We start from the raw sequence: 18,508 nt of genomic DNA, 5'->3' as shown, positions 1-18,508 counted from the left end.
AAGAGCCTGGAAAATCTCCAGTCTTTATAATGTTAACACGTTAAAAAAGAATTTTCTTGTGAAGTTTTAGCCATAGTTGATTGAATTTACTAGGTATACCTTCTCTGTCTGCATTCTTCTGTCAATTCAGTGCCGGGGCCTTCAACACACAAGCCGCGTGAATTGTTTTGAATTTAAGTGGAATGATTATACGACCACTGACTGCAAAGTTATCCTCTGGGGGCATTTATGGTAACTCCTGTAAAAAAAAAACGCCACCTGGCAGAGTTAAGCTAATAGCAATTCAAGGTCCAACCATGTTTCATTCAAATCCACTGAGATAACATTTGGGTCAGTTTTGATCAGAGTAAGCAAATTCCCCCGACTCAATTCATCCCGCAGATGTGGGTTTAGCCTGCAGAAGGAGACCATACATTCTGTTCTTACCATCGCATTACCTCCTCCCAGATTAAGTGCTCTGTACTGTCAGGATTGAAAACAAAAGCGCAGAATGGGGGAAGAAACAACTATGTATGTACCTTATTGGTGAAAAGAACGTTGCATCTAGAATATTTCTGCAATCCATTCATAATAATCTCTTTTTCATACATACTTCTTTATGGTAAATATCAAGCATCGATTCCACAGTGATCTTTCAAATACAAATTCATTCCATGAACGAATGATAGTTAAGGACGATGTAACTCATACGTATAATACAATGGTTATTTAATTTTCAGTAATAATTCTATGAATTTGAAGATTTGATGGAAAAATCAATATGTATATCAGCAGTTTCTGGAGATGCTGATAGAGGAGGTAATGATACTTAAAATACACCTTATTACAAGCAATTTACCTAAGATTGTATATTCAGCTGAGCATAAGAAAGTCACAAAAAATTACCTGTTTTTAATAAATTGGTCATTTTCTCATAGCATGGATTATAACAGATTCGGCAGTAGGGCAAGTTACCGTGATAACTGTGTGCATATTAGAAAAAACCCTTCCTTTGCTGTTCAAACAAAATTGAACAGGTTTTTCTTTTATCCATTTTTAAAACATAGTTTATCAATGTGTTCGCCTAATTTTTTAATTTTCATGAGTAATATGTGGCAGATATATATTGAATGTTATGACCCCTTGAAAATATTTTAGGGCATATTTTTAATGCCTTCATAAATAATTGTTAGAGAGGCATAAAAGCAATTCTAAAGACAAAATGGAAGCTGAAGGAATAATAAGTATTTTTTTTAGTGATATTCATAAGAGTAAGATAAGGAAATATAAAATTCAATGTTATGATGTGCCAATTTTCCAGTCCCGATTACTTCTTGAGATTTTATAATATGATTGGAATTACACCTAGTCCCCACTGGTATCACCATTGTTGACAATGGTTACAAAATAAAACAATAGGTAATTTACAAAAGTTTTATTAAAGACAGCATTCATGACTCACACTTCCCATTCATCCACTCACTACCACAAGACTATTTACATGCATACAAATAAACTTCAACTATATCTGAATTTTTCTTTTGCTTAAATCTTTTCCTACCAAAATGGCTCTCACAAACAACTTAAGGTACAGGGATATTGCTCGTGGTGAGTCATCATCACCAGGTACAGGGTATGTAATGAGATTAGGGTTGCAGTCAGAATCAACAATGCCTATTGTAGGAATTCCCATCTTTGCTGAGTCTCGCACCAGGTAATGTTGGTCTAACCTGGATGCCAAAGGAGATGATGGCTTTACATTCGTCATTATAACCAAGTCTGGAAGCCTCACCTAAAATAAGCACATAAATCCATCAGTTGAGAATTATAGGGTACAATAAATAGCAAAGAGAATATCCAACCAGGTATTCTATAATGCCTCACCACCGAAAAATATCCAAAAAGCTCACTAGTTCACCTTCCAAAATACACACTGGCTAAACCAAAACACTAATAACACGCATCATTAGGTTAGCGGAAATTCCCTCATGTATTTTGATGGTAGCTAGCTGAAGAGACGCAATGAGGGTGAGTTTCATGGGGTACAGAAGTAGCTTAGAAGATTTAGAGAATTAAAATAAGCTCCTGCAAATGATGATTCAACCATAGAGAATACTGTTGGTAGATAGTAACTTCCTGAAGCCACTTTCAGTGAGAAAGTGCCTCTAGTTAGAGAATAGCCCCCCTGCTACAACAGCTTCTCGTTCAAATTCGTGTGATGAGACAGTCCGGTCCTATGTCTGGCATATGTTTCTGTGATTTGAAGCTTCTCAAGATTTCCCGAACAATCCCAGTTCTGTGGTCACATCCTTATACATGATGAAAAATCTGCCACCTATGCAAGGGCATACCCAGCTTCAAAACTAGGGGGAGCAAGCCATGTTTGTTCAAGTTGTAGGTAAGATTTAAGCATGGGAAAGGTGAATGAAATCAACATTTTAAGGAAACTTTAACAGCTCTTTATTAGTTTTTAAAATTATTTGCTAGAAAAATATTATTTTCCTTAAAGAAATTTGCGATTTTTTCTTCTGGGTGGGGGGCAGCTGCCCCTCGCTGCGTATGCCCATGTACATTGCTTGGTTTATGGAAACGAGAGCTGATAATTATTTTTTGTTATTTTCTTTGAAAATTATACACAAATATGCAATTTATGGCAAATGCAGTCTTATTCCTCTGCAGAGGGGCACTGATACAGTAATTACAAGTGAGAAGCTTCAACTTTCCTACAGCTTACAATATTATGTATTCAATATAGCAAGTAATTTTCTGGTGATAATGAGCACTTGCTCACCGGAGATGTCACAGTACATATTAAGTGCATTGCCATAGCTGTGAAAACATTACCATTACCTAGGTGGAAGGGGAATGTCAAAAATCTGGTTCTTAAAATGGCAGACAATAAATATGATTGTTTAACGTTTTATATCCCTCGGGTTTAAATTTATTTTCATCAAAATATGAAAAAATTCAAGAATGTGAAAGAAAAAAAATGTATACATCTAATCTGGAACAAGTCTTAACACATTAACAAAAGATTTGTTTTGCATAATCAATAACCACATTCATCAAGTAATTTTTAGTATGCTCACAAGGAAATTTTGCAAAAATTCAAGAAATTACTGTTGACATTTGTAATTTTCAGTTGTGTTTTGTCTCTGTTGGTTGGTTACCAAGATAGTTTATTGATCTGTATTTGTTAACAATCCTTATGTGTGTGAAGTTAAAATACGGTACTACTAAAACTTTTAAAATATGAAGAGTTATTGCATTTAATTCATTTACAACTACCAGTGCTTTCCAATAAAATACCAACAGAGGTTATGGGCCCAGGACTGGTAAATTATAAGAAGTAAGTGAAGTCTTCATAATGTCGTCTGACGCATCCGGTATATCGTCTCACATTAAGCCGTTGTGTGGGCGTGAAGGATATCCAACTTGGAAATTTAAGCTGAAGGCGTATTTAATAGATCAAAACTTGTGGCATGCTGTTGATGGATACCCAAATGATGATCATACTGATGCTGCTTCAAAGTCCAGGAAGGATGAGCGTGCCCTAGCTAAGATTTGTTTGTGCGTGGACGATTCCGCTATCATACATGTAAGAAGATGCAAAACAGCTGCTGAAGCATGGAAAGTTCTTGCCGATGCATATGAAGATAAGGGTTTTGCCCGGAGACTTAACCTTCAAAAGACTTTGTACCGGTTATCCCTCGGAGATTATACGTCCATTGAAGAGTACCTAACTGCCGTAATGGATACCGCTCAGAAGCTTGCTGATATTGGGAAGGAGATTCCTGATGAGGATTTAGTTGCTATTTTGCTTGGAGGTCTTCCTTCACATTACGACCCCCTAGTAATGGCACTCGAGAATTCAGGAGTTGAAGTAACGGTGAACATGGTGAAAACTAAACTCTTAAATGAAATGTCCAAAAATGATGGTGCAACTGAGACTGCATTTGCATCCAATGCGTCTCGAACTATTCCGAAGAAAAAGAAGTTCCCGAAACGCAACAACTCTCAAGATGGTATCGTCTGCTATGGATGCAACCAACCCGGCCATAAAAAACCAGACTGTCCAAACAAGACCAAGACAACGGCACAGACATCGAGTTCAACCCACAAGCAGCTACACAAGAAACAATACACTTTATTCTCGGATTTAGGTGTTGGTGGTTGTGCTCAAAGCAATAAAAATGATTGGTTTGTGGATTCCGGGGCAACTGCCCATATGACTCCTCATAAAGATATTCTGTTCAATGTTAAAAGTAACTCTGGTTTGGAGATTGTGTGTGCTGATAAACGTAAGTTGCAGAGTGACAGTATAGGTGATGTCATGATTCACAAAAGTAATAACAACAACAGTATTAGTAGTATTTCTGAAGTTGTTCATGTGCCTAATCTTGCTACAAATCTTATATCTGTGTCAAAATGTGTTTCAAAAGGTTTTGTTGTAGTATTTACGAAAGAAGGTGCTAAATTTTTTCATGATAATGATTGTAGTATTTCAGGGAATGTTTTAATGACTGCTCTTCCCAGTAACGGGTTATATAAGATAGAGTCACAGGTATCAGAAAAGTCCCTGGCTGCTACAACTAACCCTTCTCAGCAAACTCTTTGGCATTGGAGGTTGGGACATCTCTGCCGCTATGGTATGAATCTACTGAGAAATGGATTAGCTGATGGAGTTGATTACGCCCCTGAGGAAAATAGAACTGTATGTACTGCATGTCTAGAAGGGAAACAGAGTCGAGAACCTTTTCTTAAAATCAAAAGTAAAAGGGCGACTAAATGCCTAGAGTTGATTCATTCTGACCTCTGTGGACCATTCAGTGTAAAATCATTAGAAGGAAATAAGTATTTACTTGTATTTATAGACGATTACTCTAGAATGATATTTACCTATTTCATTAAAACAAAAGATCAAGTTAGAGTAAAGTTTCAAGAGTTTAAAAACCTCATGGAAAAGCAAACTGGCCAGAAAATTAAAATTTTACGATCAGATAATGGTTCTGAGTATGTTAATAGGGAATTCTCAGATTATCTTAAGTCAGAAGGAATTATTCACCAGACTTCCATACCCCGTACTCCTCAGCAAAATGGTGTTGCTGAAAGGGGAAACAGAAGCATTGTGGAGAAGGCTCGTTCCATGTTGCATAGTGCCAGACTACCTAAGTCATTTTGGGAAGAAGCTGTGAGAACTGCTACGTATCTCAAGAATAAATCACCTCATAGATCCGTTACAGGAATGACTCCAGAAGAAAAATGGACAGGTGAGCGTCCCAACTTGACACACTTAAGAGTATTTGGCTGCCGAGCTTTTGTACATATTCCAAAGGAGGAACGCAAGAAGTGGGATAGCAAAAGCAAGGAACATATATTTGTAGGATATAGTGAGAATAAGAAAGCTTACAAATTTAGGGATCTTTCTAATTATATGAAGGTAGTCCATGCTAGAGATGTTGTGTTTTTAGAAAATAATTTTTCCGGTGAGAGCAGTACTGATGCTCAAATTCCTTTGGATTCTTACAATGAAAATGCAGATTCAACAAAAGATGAAGCTGCGGCTGCTGTTAAAATTCTTTTGGATTCTCCTTGTGAAAATGCAGACTCAACAGAAGATAAAGCTGGGACTAATGTTCAAGAAACTGCTAAGAGTCCTAGATATCCTCAAAGGGTACGTAACAAGAAACAATTTCCTGATCATGTTGTTTTACAAGCAAAAAATTTCTTTGACAAAGAACCTACCACATTTGAAGAGGCTATGCAAAGTGAAGACAAAGAGCATTGGATGAAAGCAATGATGGAGGAATTAGAGTGTCTTAGAAAAAATGAAACTTGGAAGCTAGTGCGAGTTGCAAATAAAAGTGTAATACCATGTAAATGGGTTTACAAATTGAAAAGAGACAATGGTGGTAAGATCATCAAGTACAAAGCTCGTTTAGTTGCTAAAGGTTTTGCTCAAACTCATGGTATAGACTTTGAAGAAACTTTTTCTCCGGTAGTCAGAGGTTCAACTATCCGTTTGCTGTTGGCTATGGCAGCAGAACTGAATCTTGATGTTGAACATCTGGATGTCGAAACTGCTTTTTTAAATGCCACTTTAGATGAAACCATCTATATGACACAACCAGAAGGTTTCATAGCTGTAGGTGAAGAGAAGAAGGTTCGTCTATTACAGAAGTCTATTTATGGACTCAAGCAGGCTAGTCGTGCTTGGAACAAAACAGTTCACAAGTTATTGTATGAGATAGGGTATATTAAATCAAAACATGAACCCTGTGTCTACTTTAAACATATTGGAACTAAAATAGTTATTATTACATTATATGTTGATGATTTCTTTATATTCTCCAATGATGAGAAAGAAAAGAAGAAATTGAAGGAAGAATTGAAGAAGAGATTTGTCATTAAGGATCTTGGCAAGATCAAACATGCCCTGGGAATGAATTTTACAAGAGATGAGAAGAGGGGAGTATTCAAGATAGACCAGAAACAATACATTAAAGATGCTTTAAAGAGTTTTGGCATGGAAGATTGTAAGATTGTTTCGACCCCAGTTGACGTTAGTCAAATGAAAGAGAAGGGTAAGGATATCATAGATGTCCCGTACCAGTCATTAATTGGAACTCTATTGTATCTCTCCGTCAACACGCGGCCAGATATTTCCTTCATTACTAGCTATCTCTCCCAGTTTAATAAGAAGCATACAGATATACACTGGAAGATGGCCAAGCGGGTACTTCGTTATCTAAAGGGTACTATGGAAATGGGACTCACATACAAATGCACTGGGAAGCCTATTTTTGGTTTTTCTGATGCAGATTTTGCAAATGATCTAAATGATAGGCATTCATACTCTGGATATGTTTTCACTTGTGCAGGTGGACCAGTCTCCTGGAGTAGTAGAAAACAAAAATGTGTTGCCCAATCGTCTTGTGAGGCAGAATATATTGCTCTTTCCGAGGCTACTAGAGAGGCTATTCATCTAAAACATCTTATTTCCGAATTATTTCAGGAACAAGAAATTATTACTATTTTTGAGGACAATCAGAGCGCTCTCAAGTTAGCAGAAAATCCTGTTTTCCATGATAGAATGAAGCATGTAGATGTGAAATACCATTTTGTTAGAGAACAAGTAGAAAACGGTAATATAAACGTAGATTTTCTCTCCACTGAGGAAATGACAGCTGACATACTTACCAAGGGCTTAAATCGTATAAAACATGAAAAATGTATGAGAGGTTTAGGCATGGTTTAAAAATAATTAAAAAAAAAAAAAATTTGTAATTCATTTGATGGAAATACTAAAGAGCTGTTTCAGCACATCTTCAATTACGGGGGGGTGTTGACATTTGTAATTTTCAGTTGTGTTTTGTCTCTGTTGGTTGGTTACCAAGATTGTTTATTGATCTGTATTTGTTAACAATCCTTATGTGTGTGAAGTTAAAATACGGTACTACTAAAACTTTTAAAATATGAAGAGTTATTGCATTTAATTCATTTACAACTACCAGTGCTTTCCAATAAAATACCAACAATTACAGATCCCATCAGTGGTGCAATATTTCAGCTAAGATTACAATGAAGAGTACATTTGACAATCAACTAACATTAATTAATTGACTTGCATGTAGGCAGTTGTCCCGGAACATTCGGAATTCCTCTAAAAAATCAGAATCTTATGCATGGTAATAGATTGTTGATATTAATTTGAGAATTGATTTTTTGGTCGTATTTGCATTAAGCATTCAGTCTATAAACGATAGCTGTATTTTCACTACTCACTCTAAAATTGCAACAAATTTTACGACAATATAATCAAAGTGTAAATGTTAAGAGTAAGATTCCAAAAATCATCATTCTTTCATAAAATACCCTGATCTATTAGGATACAACTAAGGTAGATAAGATCTGTATAATAACAAAATAAAGTTACACAAACATGAAATCCGGACACCTCCTTGTTTCAAAGAGCATATCTAATAATAAGAATACTTTATGCATTTATTTTATGTTCTCTCAAGAAGGCATCCCATGCTTCTTTCCTGCAAAAATAAAAACTATAAGTATATCCGCTCATTTAAAATTACTTACCGTACACCCAAACTGAAAAGTTGAGTTGGTAAAAACACCTCCTTTCCATGCTCTAACATGGGCATATTCTCCAGCTTCCAATGCTGCTTTTTCCACAGCATGAGCATTTCTTGGGTCACGGCCAGAGGCAAATAAAATTATTCCATTCAAGGCTGCAATCCCACATGTGAATTGTAGAGCTCTATGTAAATGCTTAGCAGTTATATCCAGATCAAAAATACAATGCCCAAGTCGCTCTCCAAACAAGTACTGAGCCATCCGAGGGTCTAGAGAGCCAATTTTGTGCCCCCATTGAACACCAGCTTCAAAAAGGTCTCTCACTTTGAATCCTGGGTCTGGAAGTATATCTCCTAAAACAAAGTTCGTTTTTTTAGCTGATGAAAATATTCTTTGGAGAGCTACATAAGAGATTACTGTATTTACAAGAAAATAGGTGGAGATAAGAGGGATAGGTGACTCATTCATAATCTATATATGGCCCAGACTGCAAGAGTGAGGGTTGCAGATGGAGAATCTGGGTGAGCAAGCGTTGGCACAAGAGTGAAGCAAGGCTGTTCTCAATCGCCGCTGCTTTTTAATTTGTACGCTGAAATGGTAAGAGAAATATGGAATGAGTTGGAATCTGGAGTAAAAGTGAGGAGGAATGAGAGAAGAGAAGAATGTTAAAATCAGAGATGTTTGCGGATGATCAGACCAGCCAGTCAGCCAGAGGGCTGCAGGCTCTAGTGAATGCATAAGGCAGACTGCGAGGAGTAAGGCATGAAGCGATTAATCAGAAGAAGACCAAGGTTATGCGGTTTTGTAAAGCATAATGAGCTATGAATGTGAGACTCATGGTAACAGTAGGAGGGGAAAAACTTGAGCCTGTTCATTTCAACTTTTTGGGCAGCACTTTAGAAGAAAATGGATGGGCCTTGGGAAGAGAATTGCGTTAGCAAAGAAGGCGTTCATGAGCAGGAAGGAGCTCATGAGAGGATCGTTATGTAAGAGTTTAAAAGGTTAGTGAAAAGTCTGATCTGGAGTATTGCACTTTCCATTTTGGAAATGTTGACACTTTGAAAGGAGGATGAGAGAAGACTGAAGGCATTCGAGATGTGAGTGTGGAGAAGAATAGAGAACATGAAATGGACAGAGAGGGAGAGGAACAACTAAGTGCTGGACATGGTGGGTGTGGAGAGGCAGCTTCTAGTTGAGATATGGAGGAGGCAGAAGGTATGGATAGATCGAGTACTTGGTGGGGTAGTTAGTGGGCATTTATTTTCAAATTGTCTGTATGCTCACCGTAATATTTTTTAGAAAAATATCTCAGGATACGAGATGCATTAAGAATATTTTCAGGAAGAAATTAAGAAATGGGGAAGAATCTCTCAACTTTTTCTCTCTAGGTTCAATGCTCCCTGCTAGGTCTTATGCTCTCAATTATATTTCATGCATACATTCAATCTCTGCTTCACCTTCAAATCATAATTGCAGTCTTGAAACAAATGATCATTTTTCATGAACATGTTCAGGGATAGCCGCAATGATGGCTTTTGTAAATTAAAAGCTTTTCCTATAGATTGTGCACGGAGTAGCAAAATGTCATTAACACTGATGACGTAGATAGCTGTGAAAGAGGAGCATTAGACTTGCACATTACTATGGCACAAGCTAGCCAAGAAGATCACTTCTGTACGATAAGAACCCCTTAAGTTTAAACAAAGAAAAATAGAAAACAATTTATACTGCTGATCTCACAATGACGAATGCAATTAGAAAGCACATAACCTACTGATGTATTAAACTTGGTTTGTGCTATTGGTTTCCATATCAATAAAAAATGTGGACACTAGAACTTGCCCACCGAATAATTAGAGCCTGATTCAGGATTAATAGGAAAGGAAGAGAAAAAGTCAATGATGAAGTCTCTAAATAACAGACGTTACCTTATACAAAAATAAACTCAGTTGGAGAGCATAAAATCCTTTCTAGTCCGTTTGAATTGGTAGTGGGGCAATCAAGACAACTCTTTTGTCAACCTCACCATACGTGCACAGCGAGCTGTGAGAACACGAAGGCCATAGCAGGAATTATGGTTGATGCTATAACATAATGAATGTCTTTATACCACTGTACTATATAATCAAGTTTTTATATTCCCGATAATGGACCCGTGGTCCGGAGAAACTACTATTTGTAAATGTTTCTATGTTACAATTGCATATGTCTTGATATAGAAACATTACAAGTACAAAATACAGGTTCAATGCCGCTACTTAGATAACTCTTTCTGCGGCTAGATCTCGTTTTAAGTAGGACTCGTATTTACCAGGGTCACTCGTAATAAAAATGTTTCAAAAGAACGGCTGAATCATATACCTTTTTGTACGGGAGCTTCTTCTTCACGACCAAGCTGCAGACTGCTTTGGGTAGAGGTGAAAAGAACTTGCGTCTTTTGAGGGCCATAATTTCTAGACAAGAGCCCTAAATAGACAGAAAAATGAACAAAATTGCTTGACGAACCCATCTGAAACGAAAATTGATATAAATAAAATTACCTAGAGTCCTTAAAATTTGACAACCCCGGCGTACCATAATTTGGAAAATGAGAAACACCAAGAAACACGGTGAGCCAAGGATTAGCAGCGCATATGCGTTTTGTTATTGCAGACGAAGTAGTCCCCGTTCTCCCCGCCGTTGTTGTGTGGCGTTGGTGGCAGTTGACAAACGAAAAATACACTGTATGGGGATGTCAAAGCGTTTCATTTTGAACTGAGAAATATTAGATTTTTTAAAATCTTGTGGCAGACTTGCGTTGAATTTAGGGCGAGGTGCTACAAAAATGCACCCTTGAGTGTTCCTATTGCAAATTCATCATGAAACCGGAGGCAAGGTTGGAAGTCGCCAATAATTCGCGGTCTCAAGCCGAGTCTTACCTCAGCAAAAACAATCCCGGTCGAGCATTTGCGCATTTTCTTGTTGCATTGAGCCTTTGCCCGGATTGGAAAGAGGATTTAAAATCGATATTCTCTTCCGCTTTATGTGAGTATTCACTTATCATCCATGCGGACTCATAAATGCTAAGTGAATCATTTAATCCCTTAAATTCTAGGCTCATGGAGTACCGAATTGGAGAGCCAGAAACGCTACAAAGATTTGTTTCATTGCTATGAGCAAGCTTTAGAAGTTTTCCCAGACTGTGAAAATATCCTGAACAACCTTGGCGCCCATTTATACAGGCAAGTTCTGTAACTTTATAGTTTCGGTGTTAATGGTCGCAAATGGAAAGCAGTTGCCGTGATGAGACAGGCACAAGCGGTCAAAGCAAAATATGGGACGATGCACTTCTTGAAAATTTAGGCAGACATCGGAAAAAGTACTGGTTTACAATACGGTATTACATCGAAGCAGTCAACTGTGGTATTAAACCAGCATATTTGTGGGACGTTTGCATGGTACCTACTCAATCCATTGTTTCACTGTTGACCTCTTTGAAGGAGAAGAATGTCATTGGCGATCGTATTGTTTCAATATCTTTAGCCGATGATGTTTTTGTCATAAATTTTGATAGGGTGTTTGAAATACTTCATGGCGTGATTTCTGGCACACTAAAGAGATTTTTTATCGATATTGCACCTTATAATCTGACTCCTTGTCTGGTTACTGAGACAACCTTATCCAGAATAATATATATGCTGAGAAAAGTTATTGCACAGCTGGATGGATGCTTATTAAAAGGGTCCGAGACCACGATTGTTGAGGTCGAAGGTGATTGGAGTATTTCTACCCTTGTAGGAGTCATTTTGGGGTATCCTGTGGTGTATTGGCATTCCAATGGTGAAACCAATTCACAGTTCAGTATTTCAGACACTCCCCTTGTAGTTAACAGTGTTAAAGCTAAGGCTATGTTTGGAAGTTCCATGCATCTATCCACCCGCAAAGAAATTTACTCTTTCAGTGTACCACTGAGTTTGTTTAATGCAGTGGACAAATTTGTTATTTTCTGGTTCCAAAATGAGATCGAGGGAAATGACCAAATAAGATTTTCATGTGTGAAAATGGACAAAGAAATAAAAACCTTTTCCGCTGTTGCCTTATAGTGTTAGGGTTTTAGTGGTGTTCGAGTTTGGAGTCTATGCATTATTTAAAATTCCCTGCCTCATAAATTGTTGTACCCATTTCTAAATGTCTGAGATATGCCTATAATTTACATATTCCAAATAGTGCACCACTGAGAAGTTATTTTCTAGGTCTGGTGTTTTTTTAAGCATTTTTATCTTAGATATTTTTGTATCTGGATAATGATGGTTGTTCTCATCTCGGAAGAAGTACTATTTTTCATCTACCATTATCTATACCTTATCAGATAAAGCCAGGGCCAAAACCACCAGTGAAGGGGTTTGAACCTCTCGAAAGATATGGGAGAAACAGTCATAAGGGGACCCCTTGAAATGATCTTCCAAAAGCATAATGCCTATGGCCTTGAATGTAAGTGTTGCATAATACCTATGCTTATTGATTATTAAGGTTGGTCTTTCATTAGTGAATAGCATTTTTCAGTAGGAGACCAGCTAATAATGTGGAATGTATTTATTGCATCTGGGTGGTTGCCATTTGCATAGTCCTCTTAAACATGGCAGCATGAAAACATTCTGTTGGTCAGAAAGATGGTCATGAAATCGTCACATGCCAATGATATGTTGTATTAAAATTTCTTCACATGTTTCACTTTTACCCATTATGTAATTTTTGTCAATCACAATTACGTTGTAATCTGTCTAAAATGATGTTAATTGAAACTGTAAAGTATTTATAATAAAGAGCCTGACTCAGTATTTCTCTTTTATTTAATTATTATCACCTTACCAAAGAAACAAGGATAAAGAGTTTCTTGGTTGCTTATAGTGATTGTGTTGTTTGTAATTATCAGTCTTCTTAATTTAAATTATTTTGGTGATTGTGAAAGATCATTGAGGGGGATCATCAGTTTGATTCAGCTGGAATGATAATGCTAAACTGCCATTTTGAGATTCAACTTCTTTATTAAAACAGACTATTTTCTTGTATGTTAAGAGATTTTGAGTCTCTTGGGACTATTGTATCATGTCTTCTTGATGAAAGTTTTTTTTTTAATTCAAGCACATACTTATGAATCCAGAGATTAGAATTTTTAAAGAATATCTATAACCCGTTAATAAGGTGTTTTCCTGCCAATGGCATATTAACATCTTAGTCCTATAAAGTACCGTATAAGTCTGAATATAGCCCCCCCTTTTTTCCAAAAATGCCCATGGAAAAAGTAAAGGGGAGGACTATATTCAAATGCATTTTTTTAACTTTTCCCAAAACTGAAGCCTCAGAATTAGGGGGGGGGGGGGGGGATATATTCAGAGGGGGACTTGATTAGGAAAAGTACGGTATCTTTAAGTTTTGCTTTTTAATATTTTTTTCACCATTTACATTACATTACCGACAAAAAGTAGCCAAACACTGTTCAGGCCTCCAAGTAGAAATTGGTCCTTTTATTAATAACTGGAATCGATATGAAAGATTGATATTGCTCTGTGGCGGCAATGAAGGATGGAATAAAACTTTCAAAAATGGGAAGTCTCTTCCCTATGGAGAATCTCTTCTTTGCCTTGATTTCAGTTCCTTCTTGTTGTTAATGTTCCAGATTTTCTATCTCTAGTCTTTCCCTCCGTAAAATGTATGATGATAATTCCACAAAAACTGTCTAACCTTGAATAAAATTTTAATAAGGCTCACACTCCCACTAAATGTTAGCCTTTAATTTATATGGCAGTTTCTAGGGTGGTTTTGTTCACCTATTTTAAAAATTGCTGATTGCAATTGTTTGAAAAATAATGAAGCTCATATTTCTCAATCTGTCACCTACTTCTCAAGCTATTAGGGGCAAATAGTTGACAGTCCTTTCGCAGATAAGTTGATGTCACATACTTTTGCCGTGCAGATTATTGCTTCTTAGCTACTCTTTGCTTCAGCTTCACATGGTTTGTTGTTCTCAGTGCTCATATGAATTCATTCTTTCATAAAAAGCAAGCTGTGGAATTATTTCCTTTTTTGGAGCGTGGTAGACTAGCAGGTCGAGAGCTGGCTGCTGACCAAAGGGTCATGGGTTCACATCTGGGCAGAAGCTTTTGTACATCCCACTTGTAAATTTCAAGATGGTCTAGGGTACTGGATGGTCTAAGGAACTGGTCCCCTTACCCTGAATGTGTGAATTAGTATGCTTTTGGCTTTGTCTGGGGTCAGTTCTACCGTTACCTATCCGAACCAACCTAGGGGTTGAATCACTGAACGAGTGATTGTCATCTTGGCCATGGCAAAGTATATTTAATATTGGAAAGAAACTGTGTTATTATTTTCTGAGCAACTTTAAAATGAGGGGAAATATGTACATAACTGACAGCAAAAAATTCATGAAGAAATACTGCATTGTGGGAGGTAAATATGAAGGAAAGAATAATAGGCAATGGTAATTGCTTAGGCCTTGAAAATGTTGGTTTACCAATTGTCAGTGATTCGGGTTAAATGGCCAATTAAGCATGGACTTAACACATGGACAAGATGCTTAAACAATGCTTCAAACAACTCACAATTTTAGTGGCGAACTATTTTATTCCCCCTTAATTTATTTCTAGGATACAACTTGCACTAGTCATCCTCCCTGGGGGTGTATGATCCTAGCAAATGTATGAGTACTTGAGAACCTGTCTGGATCCTCAAATACCATTTCTGCTCTCAAATTCCTTCAGTGGGCTCCTTTGATGTCTGTGGTATATGATCAATGGGTTTGAATCATTTCTAGTGATTACAATACAGAGCGGAGTAATTTTGTACGTGGGGTCATTTTTTTCTGTAAGAAGCAAGGAGTTCAATTTTCCTTGTAAAGAAACTTTCATTTCAACATGGAAAATGAAACATTGAAATTTATTGTTTTGGAAAGACACATATACCCTATTGGAAATTTCTTATAAGTCTTACAGAAATTCTTATAAGAATTCTGTAAGACTTATAGATATCTATAAGTCTTACAGAATTCTGATAGGATTCTACAAGTCTTACAGAATTCTTATAGGATTCTATAAGTCTTACAGAAATTCTTATAGGATTCTATAAGTCTTACAGAAATTCTTATAAGAACTTTGCATTTCTTATAGCATTCTATAAGAATGTTGCGCAGGTCACATAACTTTCAGGTTTTTATCCGGCATGCATTTAAGTCACCATAACTTATGTTGGCAATTTATAATTATTTAAGAAATTCTTATAAGATTATTTGGAAATAATGTATAACTCTTTGTTAAGTAATGTTCTGCTAATTTATTAGCGTTTTCAGCATGGTATTTGACATAAATGGTTCCAAGAAGTTGAGGCTTCTTCTTATGAGACTTGTTAATATATATCCCTAAGAGCACACGAAAAATTGTACACTTATAAAATCTGTCTGTTTCGAGTCTATAGATTACTTAACCGATGGAAGTTTGATATGGGCCAAGAAATAAGCACGATGTATACTACGATTGCATACGTTGCAGGATACGGTTGCCATGGAAACCTTGTTAGGTTGTTAGGTTGCTAGGTATTGCTTTTATATGTTAATCATTCACCATGTTTTTGTGTGACCTGTTTAATGAAATAAGTCGTGTGCTTCTAACAAAAATAAGGCATTGACCTCATTTGGTAAGTCTTACAAAACTGGCATTCCTAAAATCATGTCACCTTAAACAAACAGTTTCGTGGAATTTTAAACTTTTCATCGTTAATTTAGATAGACTTGTATATTTTTCAGATTGTGACATATCTAACATAAGTGGAAGTTTTAATGAAAACAGTGTTTCAATGGACAAAGTGAGTGATTTAGTCGTCTCTGGAGAGAATGAATTTGTATGAGTAAACCTAAATGACATCTGCACAATTATTATTTTATGGAAAATACATCAACTATTATTCTCAATCAGTGTTTCTGGGATTCCTATTAATTTCCCTAAATCTTGCACTAATTGTTAGCCATATTCTACCTATCCTTTTCTCCAAATGGCATCAAATTCCATTTTACTTTATTTATTTCTTTCATTATCTATCCAAATCTGCATGTAGAGGTCATTCTCTCTGGTATCTTAAATAAACATTTCTCCTATGTATTCGATTTATCAATTTTTCCTTTTCCTTCCCAAATAATTTCTTGAAGTATCACAAGTCGAACTTGAATTTTATTTCATTTGCTTCTTCAATTTTCCAGGTTAAATCATTCCATATTGCAATTCCTTTATATTTCATTGCGTAGTGATTGCCAAAGCCATATTCTATTATCAGTCCATCATTCCAGGATATCGTTGGTTTCATTGCTTTTAGTTTTTTAGTTTTAAAATGTGGGGGGCGTTAACCCTATGCAGAACCCATGACCTGAAGGACCTCTATGGTATCTCGCATTGTCTGGCCAGTCAGGTGAACTTTACAGAACTTGAATGTCCTTGCTTGATGCACACTAAAGATAGACATTACATTTGGTACATGGGAAATCATTAGGTTTGCTGTGTACCAGATATAGGCACCTTCATTTGGAAAAAATTAGGTATAATGCTAACTTTGTACTCTCAGGAGGGATGTAAATCTCATGTAGCTTTTTATAGAAGTTTGCACAAGTGTTTTAAGCATGATGATATGATATTTATAATAAATATTTCCATGAGAAAATTTCTAATAAATAACATTTTGTAATTGATACTTTTGATAAGAAATTTTCTTATAAGAAAAATTCTTATAAGAAAATTTCTTATAAGAAAAATGCCCAAATTCTGATAAGAAATTTTCTTATAGAAAAATTCTTATAAGAATTTTCTTATAAGAAGAATTCTTATAAGAAATTTTCTTATAAGAAAAATGCCCAATTTCTGATAGGAAATTTTCTTATAAGAAATTTCCAATAGGGTATCTCCCAGGATATAGTTGTGATCAAGGTTCTCAGCCTTGCAGCTAAATTTTGTCTTTTAATATTTTGGAGAATTCTCTCTTTTCATCATCTGGGTTCAACGCATTCCATTGGTACAAAACATATTAAGAATTTCTCCTATATGGAACTAGGTTTTATTTTTAAAAAATACTGGTAACTTATTTTTTCACTGTGTAGTACTAGACTTAGTAGACTGTGTAGACTCCTAGTTGAACATTAATTGTCACCTTTACACTTCAGATGGGTTGTAACTCTGGTAAGTGCTTATAAGGGTTGGAAGTGATGAAGTCTGTAATAAGGTTTTGAAGACCAAGAACTCTCCATGAATTTTTTTCCTTAAGTATTTTCCTGTATAGACTAATCCTGATTTTGTTATAAATTATTTTGTAAATATCAAAAGAATAGAGAGATGGCACTTTTCACAGGGTTTATTGAGAGTATGACGCGTTTCGACCATTAGGTCATTATCAAGTACAAAGTTTGTACTTGATAATGACCTAGTGGTCGAAATGCATCGTACTCTCAATAAACCTGTGGAAAAGTGCCATCTCTCTAATGTTTTAATACTTACAGGATGTCATTCCACTATATTACGCCTGCTTCTGTTACTTTTATAAATAATTCCACTTATTTCCAGGCTAGGACATGTTCGTGAAGCATCTCATTACTTCAGGAAGGCTTTGATGGTAGATCCTGAATTCCTCCCTGCCCGTCGGAACTTGCAGACTGTGTCTAATTTAGTTGTCGAAAGATGGCACTTCAGGATGCTGAATGATAGACTTCGTAATGAAGCCTTCAGAGAGGCAATATTCAAGAAAGTCCAACAAAAGTTTGATAATGTGCTTGACATTGGTACTGGTACTGGAATTTTGAGGTAAATACATGCTCAGTGGTATCCACTGCAATTCATTATTAGTAAAATATTCACTTTCAAAATGTTTTTGCAATTTTTAGTATTTTTCAATTCTCTACAACATCAGTCTATTCTCACAACTACTCTCTTCTAACTCCCATATGTTCCTAAAAAATTTTATTTCAAAATTTATTTTAATATACCAATTATAATGAGCTGTCACTCTGATGACAATCAAGCCTTACTCATGAAATGCCTTTTGCAATTCTTCTAAGTTCTACAAGACCAGAAAAAAGGAGCAGATCAGTCTTAAAAATGGTCATAGCTCTAAAAGTATTTTACCATAGGATCTATGAATTCATAAATTTGAAACTAATACTGCTGAAATGCATATGGTGTTTTTTCGTAATGTAAATTTCAACAGAACCTTAGAAGGCCCCCAAAACACACGGGGCGAGTCGCCATTTAAGTGAGAAATGTTCAGATGGATGTGGTTCAAATTATCAACTTGAGATTATTCAACTGGAGACTTGGCTAAGTCTCTGGTTCACCACAGAGTGCTCATCTTTCTGAAAATATGAAGGGTATAAAGTGTGCAAGGGAATGATATAAGTTATCTAGCAGTTCTT

The 18,508-nt window shown here is 36.1% G+C and overlaps 2 protein-coding genes and 1 long non-coding RNA gene across 3 annotated transcripts in view; 1 reads left to right on the top strand and 2 right to left on the bottom strand.

Annotated features, from left to right (window-relative positions):
- Positions 1-1,399: 1,399 nt before the first annotated feature.
- LOC124157333 (28S ribosomal protein S2, mitochondrial) lies at positions 1,400-10,721 on the bottom strand. Its single transcript, XM_046531970.1, has 4 exons — positions 10,611-10,721; positions 10,432-10,536; positions 8,074-8,423; positions 1,400-1,771 (listed from the first exon to the last, which is right to left on the bottom strand). The coding sequence occupies exons 1-4, from the start codon at positions 10,645-10,647 to the stop codon at positions 1,502-1,504; spliced, it is 762 nt and encodes a 253-aa protein (XP_046387926.1). The 5' UTR covers positions 10,648-10,721; the 3' UTR covers positions 1,400-1,501.
- On the bottom strand, positions 2,472-8,066 carry LOC124157334. Its single transcript, XR_006864574.1, has 2 exons — positions 7,522-8,066; positions 2,472-3,098 (listed from the first exon to the last, which is right to left on the bottom strand). It is a non-coding gene; the product is annotated as an uncharacterized LOC124157334 (long non-coding RNA).
- Positions 10,722-10,795: 74 nt separating the features above from the next.
- LOC124157332 (protein arginine N-methyltransferase 9-like) overlaps positions 10,796-18,508 on the top strand; it is a 44,355-nt gene continuing 36,642 nt past the window's right edge. The window contains exons 1-3 of the mRNA XM_046531969.1: positions 10,796-11,094; positions 11,165-11,291; positions 17,664-17,900. Coding sequence (XP_046387925.1) covers positions 10,929-11,094; positions 11,165-11,291; positions 17,664-17,900 — 530 coding nt within the window. The 5' untranslated portion in view covers positions 10,796-10,928. The remainder of the gene's footprint in view (positions 11,095-11,164; positions 11,292-17,663; positions 17,901-18,508) is intronic.

The sequence above is a fragment of the Ischnura elegans genome, chromosome 4 (genome assembly GCF_921293095.1).
Source record: "Ischnura elegans chromosome 4, ioIscEleg1.1, whole genome shotgun sequence".
Lineage (NCBI taxonomy): Eukaryota > Metazoa > Arthropoda > Insecta > Odonata > Coenagrionidae > Ischnura > Ischnura elegans.
This window is presented reverse-complemented; position numbering and strand designations above follow the sequence as displayed.

Excerpts from the sequence above, each read along its gene's own strand:
- LOC124157333 (XM_046531970.1), bottom strand. The coding sequence starts at position 10,647 with ATGGTACGCCGGGGTTGTCAAATTTTAAGGACTCTAG. Across the intron at positions 10,537-10,610 it reads TCAAATTTTAAGGACTCTAG|GGCTCTTGTCTAGAAATTAT; the intron begins GTAATTTTATTT and ends CTGTCTATTTAG. Across the intron at positions 8,424-10,431 it reads AGAAGCTCCCGTACAAAAAG|GAGATATACTTCCAGACCCA; the intron begins GTATATGATTCA and ends ACTTTGTTTTAG.